This window comes from Numenius arquata, chromosome 5, assembly GCF_964106895.1.
Source record: "Numenius arquata chromosome 5, bNumArq3.hap1.1, whole genome shotgun sequence".
NCBI lineage: Eukaryota > Metazoa > Chordata > Aves > Charadriiformes > Scolopacidae > Numenius > Numenius arquata.
Genome location: NC_133580.1, coordinates 36,515,186 through 36,538,561, shown reverse-complemented (window position 1 = coordinate 36,538,561; position 23,376 = coordinate 36,515,186). Strand labels below are relative to the sequence as shown.

At 42.6% G+C, this 23,376-nt stretch overlaps 1 protein-coding gene across 1 annotated transcript in view; it reads right to left on the bottom strand.

Moving 5' to 3' along the window:
* The window catches only part of FAM13A (family with sequence similarity 13 member A), a 131,446-nt gene extending 115,833 nt beyond the window's left edge, over nucleotides 1–15,613 (bottom strand). The window contains exons 1-3 of the mRNA XM_074148339.1: nucleotides 15,476–15,613; nucleotides 12,621–12,810; nucleotides 8,591–8,800 (exon numbers count right to left, since the gene is read on the bottom strand). Coding sequence (XP_074004440.1) covers nucleotides 8,591–8,800; nucleotides 12,621–12,810; nucleotides 15,476–15,502 — 427 coding nt within the window. The 5' untranslated portion in view covers nucleotides 15,503–15,613. The remainder of the gene's footprint in view (nucleotides 1–8,590; nucleotides 8,801–12,620; nucleotides 12,811–15,475) is intronic.
* Nucleotides 15,614–23,376: the final 7,763 nt, after the last annotated feature.

Sequence of the window (23,376 nt, the reverse complement as noted above, 5' to 3'; positions counted from 1 at the left end):
GGTCGATTTTCTTTCATGCTGGTTTTTGTTCTTTTGTTGTTTTTTTTAAAAGCAAAAATCGCATGAACTTCACAGATGCCATGTTTATACAGACCCAGGCAGCAAACACAAGCTTGGCTTCACACAGACCTTCTATTTAATTGTGTTCTGCTTCTCGAATTGAACTCAAAACCTGCAAAATTCTTTGCTCCCCTCCTCCACCCCCAAAACACTTTGCAAAAAGTAGTTTGTACCCACCAAAATCTTGGATTTACATATTAATAGAAGCAAAATTTTGAGAACAATTCAGTATTTCCTTCCCTTTATGCCAAAACAGAATGCCTTAACATTTGGAAATACTCATTTCTACTGCCCACCAAAATGAAAATTCACTGAAACTCTCCCATATACAGAGTTCTTGGGGTTTTGTGCAACAGCATTTTCAGACAGAAGACCTCAGGCCCTAAAGGTTTTCATCACCAATCTAACTATAAGCAGTGTCCATTAACAGGAGGGCAGCTATGCATTTATAGTACGTACTTTCTTTCTTTGTCAGCTTTATAAGTTGATGGTGTTAATGCTTTAAGACTGTTGTTGGGTAATTGGTTTTTCCTTAGAGATGTACTGTAAGACTTTCAACAGTTCTAGTGGTTGGAAGGATGTCTTAATTCCACAAAGCCAAAGTCAGCTCACATTAAATGCTAACCCTCTGTATTCTCTGTAACAGATTGTCTTGTCCCAAAGTAGCTGCTGGCTTACCATGGGAATACAGATATCCTCCCCATGCTTAGCGTAACGAGGTATTTTTTCATTCAGAGGATGCTATGATCCTTAGCAAGGAGATTCACCCAGCATTCAATCAAAACCAAATCTTGCTCAGTCTTTAAGACATCTTTAGTCAAGACGACGTAATAAAACAGGCTGCATCTGAGACAGTTCAGCAACCCGTTGCTGCCTCTGCTGTATGCCCCACTACCAGCATGCAGAGGAGAAGACTGGCAGGAAAACATTCCCATGCCTTGTGCTGTAGGAACAAAGAACATCTTATATTTCCCTAACATTTTTGTGAGGGAAACAAGGCAGAAACAAGATGGAACTTTGAACACAGTGTAAGGTATGGACAAATGCTTCAGAAGTTTCATCTTCATTTTTACTTCTCATTTCCCAGAAATATTCCAGGGCTGGATTGCACAGTACTGCAGGGGTAGAGTGCTTTGGAAAGCAGTTAGCTGTGTAAATCACCAGTCTCTATAAAAATATCTGAAAGTGACTCCTGAGAACTCAACCATTAAGTCACAATATGATTTCTGTTTTACAACCAGACATTCTTGAGGCTAATAAACACGATTTACCCCACATGTCATTTGGAAAACAAATGAGTTTTGTATGTACATACTTGCCACTTCACACAGTCGAACTTGTGGAATTTCATCTGCTTCCAAGCTTAGGTTTCCTGCCTTAAGTGACATATATAATACAGTACCTGGCAAGAGAAGCTTTTTTTATATGCATGAAGAATTCATTTTTATGTATCTGTTTTGGTACCACAGACTTAATATGAATTCTTTCATGACAGCAGGCCAAAGTTTAAAATGCCAGTCAAATTACAGGACCAAACATTTCAACCAACTGATTAATTATATCTTTTTCTTTTGCAGTTAAGAAATTAACTCCTTCAGAAAAGTCAAATATCAAATATGCACGAAGCAGATGAGCAAAAAACTTATTTGCTTATTTATCACAAGTATTTCTTTCAGAAATTTTTTAGAGCTATAAAGAATAAAACCAATCATGACTGCTATTATGAATGAACTTGGTAACAGGAAGAAATCTGATTTATTATTTTTACTTCTACTGCAAAATGTCAGGATGCTTCTGGAGGCTGTATTAAATGGAATAACAGTAAGGAATTTAATTGGATTTGTGTTTGCACTGATCAAAGTGGACTGGACAGTCTCTGACTTGATTACTAATTATCTTTTCATGAAGCTTAAAGAAAAACAAAACACAACTAATTTCCACAAAGCCAGATCATTAAAATTCACCTCCTAACACACTTTTCTTTAGATGACAAAGCAACTAGCACATAGCGTTTTCCACTATAAATTGCTTGCAGTTATGATAAGGAAAGCCAAAGCCATCTCAGAAAAAACACACCTCTTCCACCACCATCACACCACCACCTAATTAGGGAATGCCCTTGAGAACTAATTGCCTCTCTGAGGCTCCCACTGGGGCTTTAGATTGACAGGTAGTTTTCCATTTACTGAAGGATTTTCCATCCCTTCCAAACTAGAAAGATGCTAATAACCACCACAAAACATTCTGAGCACAGGTTTGCACTCTGACAACAAACAAAGCTATTGGCCTCCTGGCATCAGTTGTATTTAGTGGGTAGGATGTCCCTGTTCATTAGCCACGATATATTGTGTGGTGTGGATCAACATCAGAGATGCTTATCACTGGGCACAGCCAAACCTTTGTTCATTTCTGTACTTTCAAGAACAGAGACAGATATCAGATCATAAGATCTTGAGAAATTACCCTAATTGAAGGACGCAGAGACACTGAACAACACAAGGCAGCAAACTCCACTTACCGAGCCATGAAATTCCTTGTCCTTGTGAAATGGGAGAAAGAAGATAGGGCTTTCCTCTCTCTCCTCCTTTTCCAGTGAAAAACCAAGGGAAGGAACTCAAGCCTTTCTCCCAATACAATCAAAAATTCAAAACTAATTTTTTAATTCTCCTGCCACTGCCACTTATTTCATGGATTTCACCTTTATTTTTAAAAATTACTGTTACAATTTGTGGTGAATTTAGAAAGTGACATGCATACACAGTATTCCACGCACTTTGTATGTTTTCCAGGACAAGTGAACCTCTGCTATCCGTGACCATATTACTTCAAATAAAACAGCTTTTCAACTTATTAGAGAGCAAAAATAGTCTTGAGTCATGACGACCAATTGCTTGAGCATTCCTCCTCCTTTTGTCCACCTGCTGCACAATTTTTCAATTTGCTTCAAAGCCAGTTACTAAGGTTTACTCAGCTGGTACTGACCATCACAGAAACATTAGAGCACCAGAGCTGTTTATGCTACCATGTAGACAAGCAACAAGTGCACCAAAGCCCTAAGCTTATCTACATGCCTAATTTTGTGAAGTACAAGCTGTCCAATAGAAGTCAAGACTACCAAGTACAGTCTTCCTTATTCAGTTGGATTAAAGAGGGTGGCATGAAGCTAAGCATATGCTGCAGTCTCTGCAGCATCCTGAGATGAGACAAACGAGCCTGTCAATAGTGGAAACAGCAGAGTGCCAGATTTTCAAAGGCAATTCAGGAACCTATATTCAAGTCATATTTCCAGATAAGCCCAGCTACCAACACACTCGTGATTTTCAAGCACAGCACATGAGGCTCTTCTGAAAATTTTGCCCAATACAGCAGAGAGAAGGAAAAAGGAAAGGAAAGGTGCTCTCAAGGCAGAGTCAAAAGCATTTGCTTTCTATTTTGGGAGCCTGCCAGAAGCCACGTGAAGCAGATGGCACCCCAGCAGAGGTCTGTAGGAGAAGCCTAGCTAGATGAGCAGCCAGGAAGGGCTTGAAACCAGGGATGAGATGGTGGTTCCTGGGCTGAGGAAGGGAAAAAAAACAGCAGCCTCAGGCCACATCGAGGCTCAGCAGTCAGAGGACACAGAACACAGTGTGACAGGAAGGGGGCCAAGGAAACCAGCAAGGGCACGTCAAAGCTGAACTAGGGACTCACTACTGAGGGACAAGTCAAGGGTACAACTCAAAATTTCAGGTAGTCTCTGTAAAAATGTTAATTAACTAGAAACAGGAGCCTCAACAGTGTAGGCGGCACAGACATATTTCCAAGGGTGTTTTCAGTCTCATTTAATTTCAGTATACACCCACAGATCACAACAAGAGTGACATATTTTCCAACGGTTCATCCTATTTCTGAACATATTGAGTTTCTTTGACATGCTACAGACACGATCTAATTCCTCAATCCATCCCTATTCATGCTACTCCTTCCCCCTGTAGAGCATGCTGCCTGAACATCACTGAAGGTACGGATGCCTGCAGACAGGTGTGTGCAATTGCTTTGCTCATGTCTCAAATGGTCTGACCCCAAACAACTCCAGCCTGGAAGCACTGAAACTGTATCAGCGCAGTGCCATGCCCTAGCTAATTATCTCTGCTGGGAGGTGAGAAAGAGAGTCTAGGGCTCAGTGTCATGCTACCACGTCTGCATAGCTTTCAGCTGCCTTGCATACTACCAGCTTGGAGAGCAGACAGAAAAGCTTGCATCTGTCTATAGCTATCAACGTGCCCTAGGAAGTTAATCTTCAGCACATAGGCAACAGGTTGTACATTGCAGTACCACTGCACCCACCAGGCTGTTGGAGGAATCAAAGCATTTCTTTCCACCTCCACAATCTATGAGAAGTGGGACTACAGCCTCTCTCTGCCAAGAAGCAATCTGCTTCAGGCACGATCCTGCCACAGAGGAAAAAAATCACGCCTTGTTGCCATCAGTAGCAGAAATGCTGGAAGTCCTCATCATAACAAGGTTGTCATCACATTCCAACTTGAGACCCCTCGCTCTGCATCATTATGGCACTTTGCAGCACTGTATTTATGCTTCATTCCTACATATTGGGAGCAGAGCACTCTCGTTCCCTTTGCAGCTCTGCTGAGCGTCATCATCTGCATAAGAAATCCAGTTTCAAGAGCTTTTACTGCATAACAAACATCTTCTGTGTGTAGATAACACTCTAGTTTGGAACTAGTCCCGCTAACACCAAAATGACAATAAAAGTCAAAGGAAGAGGTTAAAATCATGCCAGAAGAGCCTGGAGAACCACAGACGTCCAGTGAATCTGGTTTGCTACACTGCTGCAATTGCTGTAGTTAAAGGGTCAGCTCTAATCCATTCATTTTCACACTCATTTATTCATTTTCACAGTCACTGTTCAGGTTGAAGTTTCACCTCTAAAATCCCCCAACACAACCTATATTTTTAGTTCTGCTTGTTCATATAACTCAAACAGCTGCTGGCTACTAAGCATTCCCTAAAGCAACCTGTTGATCCAGAAAGGACCGGCTCCTTCCACCACCTCCCATCCCTCTCCCAGAAACTAGCAGGGCTGTTCACAGGCACCAGACATAGCATGCTGTGAGCAGGAGGAGGTACATGAGACAGAACTCACATCTAGCTGCTGCCCACTGAAAGACATAAATTCTCTAGGATGGAGCAATGTCAAGAAGCCAGAGTGATCAAATAGCACTTAACTTAATCAGAAGTCTGAGTACCAAAGGAAGACAGGAGCCCACATTTCATTGTTCCCCCGCTGAAGGAGGGAATGCAACAACAATGACAAAAATTCACATAAGGGAAAAGCCTTCTGTATGCTAAAAAGGAAAGTACCTGTCTTGCTGAGAGCAAGTGACCTGTGAAAGGGAGTAAGAGCTGTGCATACAGTTCCTAGTATGTACAAATGTTTTAAGAGTCAGTGATCACAATATAAAAGATAAGGAATGAGAAACCAGAAGGAATAAACAAGCTCAAGCAGGGATTGTTGTATGGGAGCTGCTGATTTCTTCCAGCTGAGGTTTCATGAAAGAAACTTTCACCGCTCTGTAGGCACAGCCTGTTTTGTACGGGCAGTCACAGCTCTGCTCTGCAGCGAAGCCTCAGTCACAAAAGACATTGTGATGGACGCTTTTTACCCCAGGACTCCCTGCAAGGAGCAGCCTTCATATTTGTCGGGTGCTCTGAGGAGACCAGCCAACACAAAGATCACTATCAGTGTGTCCCTGGCCTGCACTTAGAACACACATCTCTGATCAACATCATTTACAGAGGGAGGCCCTTCTCAGCTCCCACTGCCACTGCCCTTCTCCAAGGGCAGAGAAAGAACATCAGGACACACCAAATGGCCTTTACGATACGCTATGTGATGTTTTCTGGAACTGCATAGTCTTGGCATTACGCTGAATATTTATATAAACAGCAATGCGTCAGGATTTGGGGGCAGCATGCAGAGCTCTGTTTCACACAACATTGCACAGGCTGCAGACAGCATGCCAAGCCAGCTGTGTGGACTTCCTGAACTACCAACGGGTCAGGTTCCCTCTTTTTCATAAAAGGGCAGATTACTTACTTTTTGGTTCGGTAACAAAGATTATACCTGGAATTAAAAAGGGTTACAGCTACAAGTAAAATCTGTAATTTTCAGTCCAGCTATTTTTAACTAGAGTAATCACTCCCTGGCAATTTGTATAGGAAGTAAAGTAATTGTGTGTTATTCTCAGGCCAAGATCTCAGCTAGCTTAAAAAAAATGCTGATACCAATCCCTGAAAATATTCCAACGGAACTCTAATATAATCCCAAAAAAACATTTCCCATGCAAAGCTTCAACAGGAGGGAATACAGAGGTTGTAACAGAGCTTGTAATTGCCTTCACTGTAGACATGCAGCGAAGTGGCTCCAGATTCAAAGTTATTTATTAATAACCTGTTGGCTCAGAAACAGCTTAACCTACTTTCTTCATAGTTTACAGAAAGAACACCCATGCACGCACCCTCTTGGTACCATTTTGCAACAACTACCCTTGTACATACTTCGATAAGTGAATAGATAACTCCTCCAATCCTGCATAGCTGGTTGATCATTTAACCGTAAACAAAAGTCCATCTACCACTTAAGCTAATCTGAACCTCATGAAAGTCATCAGTGCCTTTCATAGCAACTCATTTATGCTGTATTTTCTGGGGCATGAAAAAACCCTCAGTTTTCATCAAATTTTACAAAAGACTTTCCCCTGCTATAACAGCCAATTTGGCATTTTTCAAGTAAGATTATTTTTTTTCTAGTCAAAATTATAATAAGACTATAACTGGAGCTTATTTTGCAGAACTTAGTTATGAAGACAGGTCACAGTTGGACTGAGTCTTGCAGAACTGGCTTCATAAGTTACACCAGTAAGTTTTTTTTTTGAAAACAGAAAGCTCGGTGGGTAAATCTACTAAGTAAGGATTATCTATCTCATTTCCATAGAAAGTACTGGGGAGATTGTGCATTTCCTGTGGGAAGTGGGAATGAATGAATGAAACTTTCCACAAACAGCACTGTTCAAAGTACATCAGTAGTTCCTGGTGCAATACATCAGTATGACCTTTGTGGGGACACAGATGTAGAACAGGGAAGTTGCAACTTAAGCAAAATTTCCACTTAAATGGTGATTTATGAGAAAGAACATAATTATATAAAGCTCAGGAGTCAGATCTGGTGAAATCTAAAAGACCCAAAAGAAAGCACAGCTATGATCAGAAAAAAGGGACTTTCTAAAACAACGGCACCTTCCTACACAACACTTCCTGAACTCTATCCTTGAGCCCCAGACAACTTTACTAAATGAGGAAGGTATTTTACACAGCCCACATGCAACCTGATTACATGTCATGAAATGCCTGCACTCAAGGGAAGGCACAGAGCTTTTCTCTAATGCACCCTCAACAGCCTGTACAGCCCCAAACAAGTAAAAAAGAAAAGACACAGTCGTGTTCTCCCTCCTCCAGGCAATGGCTAAACTTCATCTCCACTGCAGGCAAGAAAAGTGGAAGAGAGATCTCAGGACAAGAATGTGAGAACTTTGCACCATCTTCCACTGGGGATCCATGTGAGAGCACACATTCCTCCTCTGCATCATGCATCACATTTGCCTGCTTTACTGTAAAGAGCACATCACTAGTAACATCTACCCACCCACTTTGCAGCTTCTTAGGAAGACAGCAAGAAGAGGCATCATCTGCCTCCAGCAGGAGAAAAGCACTGCCACTGACCCACACAATCAAGTAACAGGCCAACTACCACCTAATTCCACATAACACCACCACAGACTGTCTGATACAGATGAATTAGATTAAGAAATTATTTGACAGACAGTTGTGCAAGTTTCAGCTTTCCAAAGAAGAAGTGATGCTCTTTCTTTTGATTGATCCACCACTTGGAGAAAAAAAAAAAAAAGGAAAGAAAAAAAGAAGTCTTCTGTTGCGTGCTATGACAGGGAATAAAACGTAAAGTCTGCTGTTACCTTGCAAACCGGCTCATTTTCTGAGGGACAATCACATTACTTAGCAAGAAGTAGAAACTTAGACAATGTATGCTTTGGGCCCAATGGATATTCAATTTGATTACCAGATGAAGTTGTTGTAACTTTTTCAGAGTTCATTAGAATGAAACTGCCAGAAATCACTCTAGCAAAACAGAAGCAAATCTGTGTCCTAAAGAGACTGCAGCTATTGTCTATAAGTTTGCTCAAAGAAACCATCTGATCATTTCTGTTTATATTCAGAGATATAACTGGATTAGAAAACCAGAAATAGTCCAGACTTTACCAAACACATACGAAACAACCTTCTGTCTCTTGTAACAGAATTGCACATCTGTGAGCGCTTTGGGGACAGACGAGAGCTGAACTCAAAGAAAATGTAGAACAAAGTAGGTAAACTAAGAGAGTATTGGTTATGCTCACTGCATAACCAATTATCCAGAAAGAAAGTGCGTTGAAGGATGGAGATTTTACCTCTCACTTACCCTGGTAAAGCTGAATGAACCTGGGATGTAAGGCAGAGGTGATAATCCCATCCGGCAACTCTCTCAAAAATAATTTCAACAGACTGGCTGCTGAGTACACATCACCATCTTTAACAAGTTCCACCTCTTCTCCACGCTCATATTGTAGACGCAACTGTTCTACCATTTTCATGCTGCCGTTTACCCTGAAGAGGCCTTCCTGCGTCATACCTGTAATTATATATTGCACATGAGATTATCTGAACTAAGACATCCCAGTGATATGATGAAACAGATAGGCTGGTGTGAATAATACGCTTGTAATAATTCAAAGGAGGGCAATCAATACAACAAAGTTTTATAAAAAAACACTGTTTCCCCCCAGAAATCCCCTCTCATCAAGTAATTGGATTATCATAATTAACCCAGATCTTGAGGCCTTGGATATTCTTTGAGAACCCACAAAACTCAGCGGCATTGCTGTAACCTCACACCTCTACAAAACAGTTATTTCACTTTTGCAAGTAGCCTGTTACCTTCAGCGGGACTCTGCCAAATTCACACATGTGACTACTTCCAGCTTCAAGTTGTAGGGTAACAGCTTCTTACCTGTGACCATCATGAAGCAAAAACATCTGAATGCTTGCTGATTGCAGCAGTAACTCCATAATGAACGCTGCAACTTTACGATAGCAGAAAAATCTTGGTGAGCAAATGTGTATTTTGGACAACACGAAGCCCAAAGTATTTCACAATGAAAAAGAAAAAGTTTTGATCACTTCAGGCCAGACACCCAAACACAGTAAGGGACATGTGGAAAGAAGGCGGCTTCAGCGGAGGAAGCCAGATGAATCATAGTGTCAAACAACTTTCTAGGCATACACTAAGGTTCAAAACCTTCAGTAAAACAAGTGCCTAAAGCTGAACTCAGTAAATTAATTTATCTCTAAAACACTTTCACCTCAAAAATTCTGCCTTTTCTAATACCATGTGTATAGACCTGCTTGTTCTTCTTCAGAAGCGTAACACTGAAAGGATCAAAATACATATGGTCTTCATCAGTTCAGAAGCAGTCTGACAGAATGCTTCCAGTTCCAAGAAATCAATATTGATGCAGCAGAGTTTGTAGGGAGAAATAACCTCTTTTATTGGACCAGAAGACAAAATGATCTAGTAAGGAAAAAATATAAAAGCACAAGCACTCAAGCATTTTACTTGACTAATATAAGACACTACTTACAGGTTCTATATTCCTGTATTCACAACAAAACGCATTCTTATGTGATATGCTGTACTGCCATCTTGGGGACAGCAGCAAACACCACATCTCCATGATTTTCATTTCTGCAGCAGTAAGTGAGCAACGGACATAGTCCCCATACAGACAGAACTTCTTTTGTTCTTCCTCAGTCATTTATGGAAATAAAGAGAGGCTAGAACAGACTGGTAAGAGTAATCAGATACTACTGAAAAACTCCTAGTAAAAGTTTTCTTTACCTATAAATTTGAAAATAGGCAGTTTAATGCAAACTTAGTTCAAGCATGTAGCTGCCCAACAGTCAGCTCAGCTTTTACAAATGGGCAGTCAGTTCCTCATGAGCTAGAAGAGAGACTCTGAAATGGTCTGGCTTTAAAAAGCCCTACAATGTCTATTACAGCATCTTTGCAGAATAGGAGTTGTAAGACAACATTGACAAACAGTAACCATGATTCATGGAACACTGCCCCCAAATAGTTGAATTCATACCTGGGCCTCTGTTAAAAATGTCTTCACAGTTAACTTCACCATTAATTCACAAAACGAACATTAGGCAAGCACAGAAAACCCATTTCAAGAACTTCCCACATAAGAGGGCACCTTTGAGATCTTGCTTGCACTTTTCAGAAAGAGAATGAATTATGTCTTTACTGGGGCTGGATAATCACCTTGGCGTTCAGAAGCACAGTTCTTGCTGCAGACTAGAGGACTTGGCTTGTTTAGTTCATATTTGGTAAACAGTTGCCTGGGATTCAAATCTTTTTATGGAACACAGCACAGCCCAAAACTTGCAGTCAAGAGTGTTTGTCAGCTTCTGGTTTTGATTAAACCTAAATGATGCAAAAACTTTTTCCATCCTTGCTCTTTCAGTGTTCTAGCAGACCACTTTAAGGCAGGTCAAAGTCGATCAAGCAAGATACTGATGTGTAAAGTTAAGATCGTATTTTAAATTTGCAATGTACCTTAATCCAAGCTAACTTTCAAGCCATGTTTGCATCTAGCAGCTTCTAGGGGTCGATCAAGATGCAGACATGGAATCTAAGGGTCTGCAATTGGATTATCATTACTGAGTAGCTAAAAGAAAAACCTTAGGGTAAAACCAGATGCAGATTCTCACAAGATGAAATTACCTCCACAAAATCTTTTCCATTGCTGAAAAACTGCCAGAGGATACACCTGTGCACCTATCATAGAATCACTTAGGTTGGAAAAGACCTTTAAGGTTGAGTCCAACCATTAACCTAACACTACCAAGTCCAACACTAAACCACATCCTTAAGCATCACATTTACATCTTTTAAATACCTCTGAGGATGGCGAATCAAGCACTTCACTGGGCAGCCTGTTCCAGTGCTTCTGAACCCTTTTGGTGAAGGAATTTTTCCTAATATCCAATCTAAAGCTCCCCTGGCACAAGTTGAGGTCATTTCTTCTTATCCTATCACTTGTTATTTGGGAGTAGACCAAGCCCCACCTCGCTACAACCTCCTTTCAGGTAGTTGTAGGGAGTGATAAGGTCTCCTCTCAACCTCCTTTTCTCCAGGCTAAACAACCCCCATTCCCTCAGCTGCTCCTCATAAGACTTGTGCTCTAGACCACTCCCCAGCTTCATTGCCCTTCTTTGGGCACGCTCCAGCTCCTCAATGTCTTTCTTGTAGTGAGGGGCCCAGAACTGAACACAGTCCTCGAGATGAGGCCTCACCAGGACTGAGTACAGGGGGACGATAGCTTCCCCAGTCCTGCTGACCACACTGTTCCTGATACAGGCCAGGATGCTGTTGGCTTTCTTGGCCACCTGGGCACACTGCTGACTCATGTTAAGCCGGCTGTCCACCAACACCCCCAGGTCCCTTTCTGCTGGGCAGCTTTCCAGCCACTATTCCCCAAGCCTGTAACGTTGCATGGGGTTGTTGTGACCCAAGTGCAGGACCCAGCACTTGGCCTCGTTGAACCTCTTACCACTGGCCTTGGCCCATCAATCCGGCCTGTCCAGATCCCTCTGTAGAACCTTCCTACCCTCAAGCAGACCAACACTCCCACCCAACTTCGTGTCCTCTGCAAACTTACTGAGAGTGCGCTCATCCAGATCATTGATACAGATGTTAAATAGAGCTAGCCCCAACACTGAGCCCTGGGGAACACAACATCTGACTGGCCACCAACTGGATTTAATTCTGTTCACCACAACTCTTTGGGCCCAGCCATCCAGCCAGTTTTTTACCCAGTGGTAAATGGTGCTCTAGATTTCTGCAAAGAGATGTATTTCAACAACAGCAACTAAAGTCCTATTAAATGAATGCAAAGAGAAGCTAAAAATTGGACATCTACTGCCTTGAGGGGATTAGTAATAACTGGAATCTATCTGGTAACCTGTAAGAACATGTATTCCTATTCAAGTACTCTGATGGGATGGGTGTGTGCACATGAATATCTCTATATAGATATCTATGCCTTCTCAATATCAGGAAGTGTTACAGAACTTTTTTTGCAACTAGAAAATTACACTAACCTTTAGAAATGAAATACTTTCAATTTATGAACTGAACAGCTTATTTATAAGAGTGTGCTGCTTCATAACACTGTAGTTTGCCTCTATAAACATCCTATTAAAAGGTAAGTTCAGCATCAAGGCAGAAAGAAAGAGAAGCAAACCACATACACTAATATTCTTTGCATGTGGTTAGTGCCACAACCTTATTCAGCCCCTTTGTACCACAAAAGAGATGGATCCCTCCCTTTGAAGAGTTTAGCATACTGAGTGCTACAAAGCAAAAGTGACTCCATTAGGCTTACCATGCTGGGTGAGGTACTCAACTATATTCCACACAACTATTGGGATGCCGTTCTTGCTCAGTCCCTGCTGCTGGAGCTCCAGAAGACTCACACCAAACACCTTTGGACGGGTCGTGTCCCTCTGCTTGTTCAGTGGAAATGCGGCTATCTTTTTCATGTCCTCTTTCAATCTCACAGCCGATTTGCCTTGCTTAAAGGAGCAGAGGAAAAACTGCGTATTAGTCTCATTTGCTGCAGAAATAACTACAACACAAGCCCATACATCAAAACCGGCTTTTACACTCCAGAATAAGGTTTTGGTCTTACTTCCTTTTAATCCATAGCAAAATCTCTGTGAAGCAGGAAAATATAAATGAACAGAGAAAAAACTGGAAAAGTAACAGGAAAAGAGTGTAAGTAATCTGTAGTTATGATAAGGCAGAAAGACACACTTTTGTATGGAAACTTGTTACAAGTAATCGGGACTCACAGGAGATTGCTTTTGTAACTCACACAGTTCACATTGGTTACAAAAGTAACTGGACAAACACAAACAGGAAAAATCTGAATAGCCCACCATTACTTCAGGTTGTCACCAAGATGCCATCAGAGTCTGGGAGAGTACCTTGGGGAAGGTTCACTGCACCCTCCTTCCAGATGCTATTCCCTAGGGACTCATTTTGGCCACTGCCAGGTGAGATGGATCCTTATGAAAGATTTTATGTTTTGTTTAGTATCTGCTAAGTCTGAAATTTAATTACCGAGGTTTTAGGGTTAGAAAATGTGCTGGTTTGAGGTAAAACAGGATCAATTTTCTATGTAATCTAATCACACATAATAAGGGGAGTGGAAAAAACACTCCACAATAAACCCTTAATTGCATACATCCCATAAGTTCTTCTGGAGACACAACATTCTCACAGGTTTTGAGCTGGCAGAGAAAACATGACAGCATAGCCAATAAAACCTAAGGGAATAACATAATACAGAATTAATTCATAGGATCAATAACAGGCAGAAATCTAAACCAGCATACAGTGTCACAGGTTTGGAAAGAGCTCAAGGCAGAGCAGCAGCATCACCTACCACAGCTGCGATTGCCATGCACACCTAAGCATTATTTCACTAATATGGAAAAGCACAGTACAACTCAGCAAATTTCAGTTAAAAAAAAGTTTTTGTATTTATGAATTTCCTATGTTTCTGACATCATGCTGCAGGAACTGGGGGCCACTGCTACCATGGGGTTCAATCTGTTTGTTTAATAAGTTCACCACTAGTGTGATGCTTAAAAATGAACTTATTCCTACTGTGTGTTATTAACAAACAGGTTATTAACACAGAGAATATTGTACAGTAACACAAAGAAGTGCTCAGACTCTTGCCTAGGTCTTGGTGCTTGACTACATTATGACAGATTTTAGCAAGGCGTACATCTTTTATTTTAAACAAACCCTTGAAATATCTTCATTTCTGAGACAATATTTTTACTGCAATTTGTGAGCAACAAGAACATCTGCATCAGTGCTGTTATTAAGCATGACTGCCCTTCTTTCAGATATGAAATGATCTGGCAGTTCGTGTAATTCACTTTGCTGTGGTTTGCCCATTAAACACAGCTACTTGGAGCACATGTGTGTCCTCTAATTCCAGGTCCTATGCAACACTTATCTGATCATCATGAAAGATGTTGCTTGTATAAACGTCATAGATATGTTTCAGTATTTGTGAAACAGAATCTCAATATATAAATAAAAGCAGTGTTATTGTGACCACCTTATAAATATTTGCGATAAACAGTACATACATCAGTGTTTGAACTAAAATTTGACTGACAGTAAAATATCACATTGCTTTCAAAAACAGATGTTCTCATTTGGGATTACATGAATAATATATGACTTTCACTCCAGGCAGACGCATGCCAAGGCAAAAATCATATAGCCTAGGTTAAATTCAGAAGACAGCAAAAATCCTTTGAGCGGTTTCTGAGCAGCTGTGATGCTCAGAAGAGCTTTTCCAATTAACATCTCCAATTAGCCTCACAATCTTGCTCAGTTACAGGTTTCCAGCCTGTTTCCATTTCAGCGTTTGAAAACCTGAGTCACGGAGCGGGATTTACTTGGGGAAACTCACGATTGACATTTGCAAGAGAATCAAAAGACATTCCCCATGTCCACGGAAACAGCAGAGGAAGTTTTTGAGCTTGTTTCAGGATCCGGAGAGGATGCCCCAAACTAGAACAAAAAAATTACGCATAGCTATCCAAAAATATGCATCTAACCAAAATCAAAATGAATTCACTCCCTCAAAACAGCTCCGAAACAAAGAATTAAACGTTACACAATCTTATAGATGGAGGAGCTGATTTCACACAGGGAAAATTTCTCCAAATATTAATGCAACTGTTACTGATCACCAAGACTGGAAAAAGCAACTTAATCATCTCTGCACAACACCGCCTGGAAGTGCCGCCCAGACGACATGCCTGGAGTTGAGAAAAGCTATTTATATGCCACAGGGAGGCACTTTTTCAGCTCATCCAACAACCTTAACAGAGGGAACCATGCAGGGCATGTCGCTGGCTAGCTTGAGAAACGGGAAAGGAAAAAAACCAACCCCAAAAGCCTGGAGTCGCCTTTATTAATCTCCACTTTCACCAAAGGCGCGGCAGCTGCTGAGAGGGGAGAAGGGGAGCACTCGGGACGAGGAGAAGGCACCGGGCCCAGGCCGGCCTCTCCTCCCCCCCGCCCCGCAAGAGACCCCGGCGGAGGGCGGGAGGCAGCCGGCTGCCCCACCGCTCCCCACGGCCCGGCCGCGCTCCCCCGCCAGCGCCGCCCCCGTCCTCCCGTCCCGGCCGACCAGCCCCTACTCACGCGTATGGCCAGCGCCCCGGCCCCCATGCCGGCCGGCGGCTGGGCCGCCTTCCCGCAGCCCGCCCTGAGCGCCCCCGCCTTCGCTGGCCCCCTCAAGGCGGGAGGCCCGGCCCGCGGCTGCCGCCCGCCCTGCCGGCCCGCCCCGCGGCGGGAGCAGAGCCTGCCCCCTGCCCGTCCCGCGGGAGCTGCAGGGAGGGCTCGGCGAGGACGGGGCGGGGGAATCTCCCCTCGCCAAGTCTCCCCGGGTCACAGCGTGCGAGGGGCAGGCCCGGGCGACCCCCGTCCCTCCATCACCGCCACCCCAGGCAGCTGCCGAGCGGGAACAACCCGCCTGTGTGAGGGTCTGGGCTCGGCGGGAACCGGGCCGCCGCTGAAAACAGCAGCGCCAAACACGCTTCCAGCCAAGTAAGGTTGGGGGGGCCCTTGCTGTGGTGAAAACCCTGCGCCTCTCTTGCCCTCACGCTCTTAAAAGTTAACCCAGAGCCGGCGTGGAGTCAAGTCAGCCGGGTGAAAACACAGCCCTGTGCCAAGGAAGCGTCCGAGGGCACCGCTGGACGTGCCAGGGCCCAGCCGAAGCACCATGCCGTGCAGCGTTCGGCCAGAATTTACAAAGCGCGAAGCAGTGTAAAAGTAACTCCCCTGTGATTTTCCATCTAGGGATACGTTGGTGAAATATGAGAGAAGTTGAAGCGAAAAGGGGAGAAGGACACCCCCCACCCTCCCAGCCCCCAATGGCCAGCAGCCATCTCATGGCAGCGGTGGGAAGAAGAATTCATTCCCCCCGTGCCCCGCTCCTGGTTTCGGCCTAGAAATTTAAAGCACGTTTCAAAACAGCAGTGAGGGGTTGTGGTGTTTCAAATGTTCGACCCTTTTTTCGTGGAAGAAAAGTACACACACACACGCTCATTTCTGTATCCGCTCGGGTGTGAGCATTGCTCAGCAGGGCCTCAGCATCAGAGTAGGAATGAAGGTCTTCAGAAAGTGCTGCTCGGAAATACCTGCCTCTGGTGCGGGGACAAAAGAAAGTCTAGCCAAGAAGAGAAAAAGAGAGGAAGCAGAGCATTTTTATCGAGCTTTCCATCAAGGAGGGAAAATGCTACCTGCAGATTTGAGTTTTCATTCACAATTTATTTTTTATTAAGTAGTGCGGTCAGAATCTCCTTCATACTCAGTTTCTGTTTTCCTCTCTAAGCCAGTCTAACCCAAAACGATTACTTTCCCAGTTTGTGAGTTTACAACAGAAAGTTAGACTATGGCATTAGTGTTTCCTTTTAAGTCCACTGTGGGACTCTCACAGTGAGCTGATGTAACATCCTCCTCTATCCCCCTCTTTACTGTAAGCCTCTAACGTGCTTTTCACATAAATCACACACAGCGCTTTCCTTCTAATTGCAGCTTCGCAGTAAAACCCGATGGCATGCTTCAAACTGTAATCTGGAGAGTGAACAATAAGAAACTGCAACTCCTTGGAGGTGCAGAGTTCAGGCACGAACCCACAGTTAACAGCAGCAACAGCATTAAGGCTTTTGTAAATGTATGTTGAGAGGCAGCAGGTACATTCTCATTCTATAAAAAGCAAGACCAGAAGACGAGCACCAGCAGCAGCAGCAGCCTCGGAGCCAGTACTCTGGCTGGAGTACAGTATTTTTCTACCACAGCTGTTTATCAGAGCCGTGAAAGTCAGACTTCTGTTAAGTCCTTGGAGCACTTGGGTCTGTGAGATGCTGGTAACTTTTCTCTGGGTTAATAAAGACACTTCTGTACTTGCTTAAAGCCTTGAGAGATCTGAAGGCCAGGATACTCATCTCCTGTGCGGCAGAAGAATTGAAACCGGACTGAAACTTCCTCAGTGTATTTGTCCCATCCTAACATCTCCTCATCAGCACCCCACAGGGCCAGCTTCCCCTGTGAAGGGCAGAGTACGATTTACCTGAATTTTTCCTTAACCTCAGCCTAGAAGTAAGTGGATCCCTTCCTGCAGCTTCCATGCTTCCCACAGAGACATGTTTCTATGTATCCTGGTCTTCCTCCTTTTCCTTCACTGAACCACCCCCCCTTCAGGATGACTGTTCAAAAGAAAGGTGTGATGAATGGGGAGCACCAGCACATCCTTCTGGCACCGCAGAAATCAGCTGCGATGTGCTGTGGTATTTGACTGTAGGTTGTGCCCTGCTCAGGAAACCTTCACTGTTTTCTTGTAAGCAATTCAGAAAAACCCTCAGAAAACAAAAAAGCAGAAGCAATCATGCCTACCACAGAGAAACAAAAAACTCCAAAAACCAAACCAAAAAAGCACACCTCTATATAACATCCCCATTATGCTATTTCATGTTCTCTGGCTAAGGTGTTACATCAAAACACTGTCTCTTCCCTTTTCTACTCCTGAGGAATTTTATACTGCATGGACAGTACAACTGCAGGATGAATATTTATGCCACTTGTCATAAACATGTCTGGAGCCATGAGAGCTCAAATCAGAGCAAATGCATTGTGAAAGACTGATGAAAATTCCCTGAGACCCACAAATTGATTATCACTAGCTTTTATGACATGTCACACCTGGTCACACTGTTGTTTCCTATAGTTCTCAGCTACATGGTTATCATCTGTGCGCAAGAATTGCTCAACGGCTTTTTAACAGGCCTGTCTTTTAAAGAGGGGCCAACAGAATATTTTCTCTGGCTGAGATACACACCTCCATCATCTACTCTCTAATTCCACAGAACAGCTAAAAGCTAATGTAAAAACTCTGCAAAGGGCAGGCTAATAAAATCATGCAATGAATCAAGAAAGGAAAAAAAAAAATATTTTTTTTCCTCTTCACTTGTTTACAAATAAGGCATTTAACCTCAGATGTTGAAACAACATTCCCAGACGGGAAGAACAGCTGGGGTAGTGTTAGAAGTTCAAAGGAACTTCCTCACGCTACTTCTGTGAATAATCCCATTATCTCTGCTATGCAATATGTTGCTTTAACCTGACTATTATTCATTATTTCCACTGTGACATCAGAATTCAGCAGTCATTTCACAACAGGCCACATAAAAGCAGACTGCGTGAAATAAATGTCTACTGCCAGCTCTGGCATGCTTGAACATTACTCCGCTCTCTCCAAGTAGCCAGCTGCAGGACACTTGCCGTGACCTTCCAGGGCACTCGTGAGAAGGCCAGTCCAACTGAATGTGGGGCACGCTCCAGTGACCAGCATGGTGTAAGACCTGGCAGCTGCAGGTGAGCAAAGGAGACAAATCAAGACATCAAGAAGCATGCAAGAGCAGCTGGAAATTGCCAGACGAATGCACCTGGCTGAGAGGTTTCTCTGCCATTGTGTAACTAACTGGAACTTCTCATCCAAAAAACAGTAAGAAGACACCTTTGCTGTAACTAAATAAAGCATGCGATTTGCTTCGATCAAGACATCTATGTAAAGTATTGAAGTATTACTGAACTGGTTTGGCTCAGTGAAAAGCTAACTATAAGGATAAGGAACCAAGGAAAAACAAATAGCTATCAAATAACTGAGTACAAAATTAGTGTACACTTAAGCAGCGGGGTTACCAACCTACTGAATCAATGAGATGGAGGCAGTTATACTAATTAAAAAATTATTTAAAATAATACCAGGCTTCTTCAGGCTTACCTAATTACAAAGTTAAACATGTCCTTGTAAAACTGTTTGACATTTCAGGATTTGGTGATCTAAGTAATTTTGCTGTGCAGAGAAACAGTGCCATTTCAGGATTATGTGATAATTCAGGTTATGATCCAGGGAAAGCTGGATTTTTAAAGTAGCAAGAGAGTACCAGCTGCAGGAGTGCTGCTGCTGCCATCCCAGCTTGTAGCACAACACAGAAATGTCACCTCCCTCCCCAAACTGAAACTATATCGCAGCAATTAACTTTTGCCAGGGCAAATCACTGCGCCCGAGTCAAGTCATACTAAAAATCACGGTGGCTGTTAAACGCATGTGGGAGACTAAAAGCACAAAGTGTGTTACGCGATTTCTGCCTAAATGCCATGCAAGCTGCCCGACAGCCAAATTGCTTCTGAGGATTTCACTCTCAGTAACACCGCCAACGCCTGCCTCACAAAGAAAGATGCACAGAGGCTGGCGATGGTGCTGGCACTTGGGCTCAGCTGGCTAACAGTCAGGGCTAGCAGCATCCCGCTCCCCTGGGTGCCAGCGCTCGAGGACACAAAATAAATATATATAAACAAACAAACTAACGAAACATGGCCTTCTCCTCCCACCAGCTCCAATTTGATCGGCTTTCCACCATCTTTGGTTGTTAATGATAATTCCTGCTCTTCAGTAACACTAGCCCAAAATAGGCTGGGTTTTGGAGTTAAAAGTAGTCAAAAGACTTCCCCCAGGATATAGTTCTTGTAAACAGTTTAAACATCTTAAATAACTAAACCAAATGTAAATGTTCTTGGTTTTTAATTTGCTTACTTTTACAAACAAATACATTGCTACCTTGTACTTCTGTGTGAAAACCAGAGAGTGAAGGGGACTAGAAACCAGCTCATTTTTACTTCATTGCATTGTCCAACACCAAAAGCCATCAGACAGTGCTTGAAGGACAGAAAATGAAAAATGGCATTTTTGAGAGCTCTTTCATTAAAAGAGCAGGGCTTTGTTGTATGGCTCTCTTCCAATGTAAACCCTGCAGAAATGGGAGGATGAATTTTGAATGTCTTCACAGCACCTTCACCCTTCAAGGCAGGGAAGGATGGAAGGAGAAGGAAAAATCCAATATGAAAGTTATGATTGTAAAGTAAAATAGTAATTTTTGGTTTTGAAACAAAATTTACAGTTTAATCAAGCCTGAATAATGTTGTTCTGCTGCTCAACATCCCACTTTATTGATACAAAATTTCCTTTAGAAAAAATCAGTATTTGTTGGAGGCACTAGTTATCATTACTACATGTGACTTCTCTGAACGTACTCTGAATGATGAATATTTCATCATATAAACAGCACTGTAAAAGAAAGCATAGAAATAATAGTGGTGATAAATAAGAAGAGGTTTTATAAATAAGTTATTTTTGATTATAGGTAAACAACAAAGAATGTCCAGTACATATATTTTGATATAGCCTTTTTTTTTTTTTTTCCTTTTTTTGGGGAGGGGGGAAGGAGGATTTTTTAAGGTTTATGGCTTCTGGTCCTTGAAATTTTATTTTCTTCCCCTCCTCCTTTACTTTCCTTGCCCCACAGATAACTGTAAACATAAATTTCATCAAAGTGCTGCAGTGCTCGATCTCTGTGAGCACCTACATCCCGGAGCTAGACCTGTGAGAGTGATTAGAGCTATTCACAAAGGTATCAGTGGTCCCAAGCTGGTGATGGGAGGATGTATCACCTCATAGCAAGGATAATGCAAGATGTAATTTTGGGTGCTCAGGTCTCTTTCAACACCTTGTACGTGTGCAAGTATTGATTAGGCCTAAGAAAACACTAGCTAAATGAATGGCTGAGTATACGAAGTATTTTCACTTAGCTTAGAAAGAAATAGAGGCTTCATTACAGCAAGATAAAGAAAATAAATATACATGTGACAGTGTTTTCTACCAAAACCTTTCAGGGGCTGCCCATTGCTATGTTATGAAATGGAGCCTGTTACTCATCTCAGCCAAGCTGCCAACCACTTCCAGTTAAACATCAGTTCTGCAGGGCACAGGCCTGCCCCAGCCACATTTTAACCTGGATTTCTTCCCTTGGCCCTTTGGGCAGAACATTTGTGGGTATTTGATGACTCTTGAGGTCGAAACCAGAAAATAAAACAGCTTATATAAGTTTAGAATTCATTTAGTTGACTAAATCAACAGTCAGCTCTTAGCCGACTAGTCATTAGCTCACCAATCTCTACTTAGTGACATAAATTCACACAGGTATTTTTAGAAAAATGTTTGCCTTTTACTATTGCTGCAATGATTTAAAATTTGACATGGAGTTGCAAGGAGCTCAAATGGTTTATGGCCAACTACATCATGGAGGCATTTTTATTTCAACAAAGAAACAAAACAGGATTGTTTTGGACCCACACACCCCTCCATAACAGCAAAGCAGACCACCAGCTATTATTCATGAATTAATATATCTTGCCAGCATGCATGCTCCAAATAATAGCAACAAAACAAGGTCCCTGGAGTGGGCAAGGATCATGGAGATGCATTCCTGCAGGGGAAGAAGCTGTCTCAGAGCTAGTCTAAACTCGGGCTTACATCCCCATCTTGTGGCAAAAGAGGATGGTTGCAAAGCAGCAAAAGAAAATTTTACTTTGGGACCTGAGGTAACCATGGTTTCACAACCAACCAGCAGGGATGCATAAGGCATGTCCTCTTGGCTCGGTAACTCCTGTCATACAGTTTCTAATCTCACATCAGGTCCCCTGCCTCGAGATCTCCTGCCATGCCAATAAGAGGGGCCCAAGGGAAATCCTGTCCTGGTCAAAAGGAAAAGAAAAAAAAAAAAAAGTACTTGTTTCTAGAATCTCAGCAAAACTGCATTCCAAAGACTTCCTTTGGGTTGGTGTAGAAAAGGTCTCAATTCCAGCACTGTGCCAACCAGTTTAGGAGATCTTTTTGCTGTACTTTAGGAACAACATCCTCTTCGAAATCCTGTCTTACCAGAGCTCAAGTCCATTAATTTCATGGACTGCTGGTAAATTTTGGATCAGGGCTATAAGTAAAACAGGAGTTAAGAGGCATGGGCTGCTGTGAAGATCAGAACAAGGAATAGGTCTGTTTTTCCAGAAGGCACTTTCTTGAGTCCTATGTTTGCATAGCAAAGCTTTCTTGACCAGGGCTTGCATGCTCAGACTGTACAGACAAAATTTTTATGAAGTTTGTATAGACACTGCTTCTCTCTTAAGCCAGTTGCTAGTTACTGGAGGCTATAGCAAGAACTGACACTGATGATAACATGACGTTACATTTCACAGTGCATCAAAAGCATCCAGTATCCATTATCTTGGAGATAGACTACTTACTTGGCTATATTAATTTTTTTTTTTCCTTAGCTTTTAGGAAAGTACTTTCTGTCCTTGGTGATGCCAAACTTCTTTCCCAAGTCTGATTTGTCAGACAGATCTTTAAATGTACCTATCAGTTCGGGAAGAAAAATCTTAGTGGCTACAAAACCGACCAAGAAACTGGCCAAGCATTGCCAGCAGAGCCATTGGCACACACCACTGCCATGGCAATCTGGATATTCTCATTGGGTGTATCTCACTTTGAGCATACATGTTTTAAAACCCCCACTGTGTGGATTATTTCATCTCTGAGAGACAGCCATATTTCAGAGTGGTTAATACTTATGGTGGGTGATGTATGTGGTCACACCGACCTAGAGCAGGGAAGCGCAGCGTGTTGTGTCACAAACATGACAGAAAGTTGTACGTTTTACCCAACATCAGCTGCTGGGACATTTTATTAAGAACTCAGAAGCAAAGGAAACAGTTGAAATATGGAGGCATGGGAAGGTCAGAGTGCCAAAAATTAGAATAGAATAGTTTAGGTTGGAAAGCACCTTTAAGATCCAACCGTTTAAAGACATTTAAGATCCAAGCCCAACAATTAACACTGCCAAGTCCACCACTAAACCATGTCCCTCAGCACCACATCTACCCATCTTTTAAATACCTCCAGGGATGGTCACTCAACCACTTCTCTGGTCAGCCTGTTCCAGTGCTTGCCAATCCCTTCAGTTAAGAAATTTTTCCTAATATCCAATTCAATTTAACAAGCCTACAGCAGAATAATACTACTTCATTGGGAACCCTGTGACAACAATGACAAGCTTTGGAAACAGATAAGCAATCTTTATCCCCTCTTTCTCCCCCCATTTCAGCACACACACACACCACCACCCCCCCCCCCATCAGGTTGTGAGTCA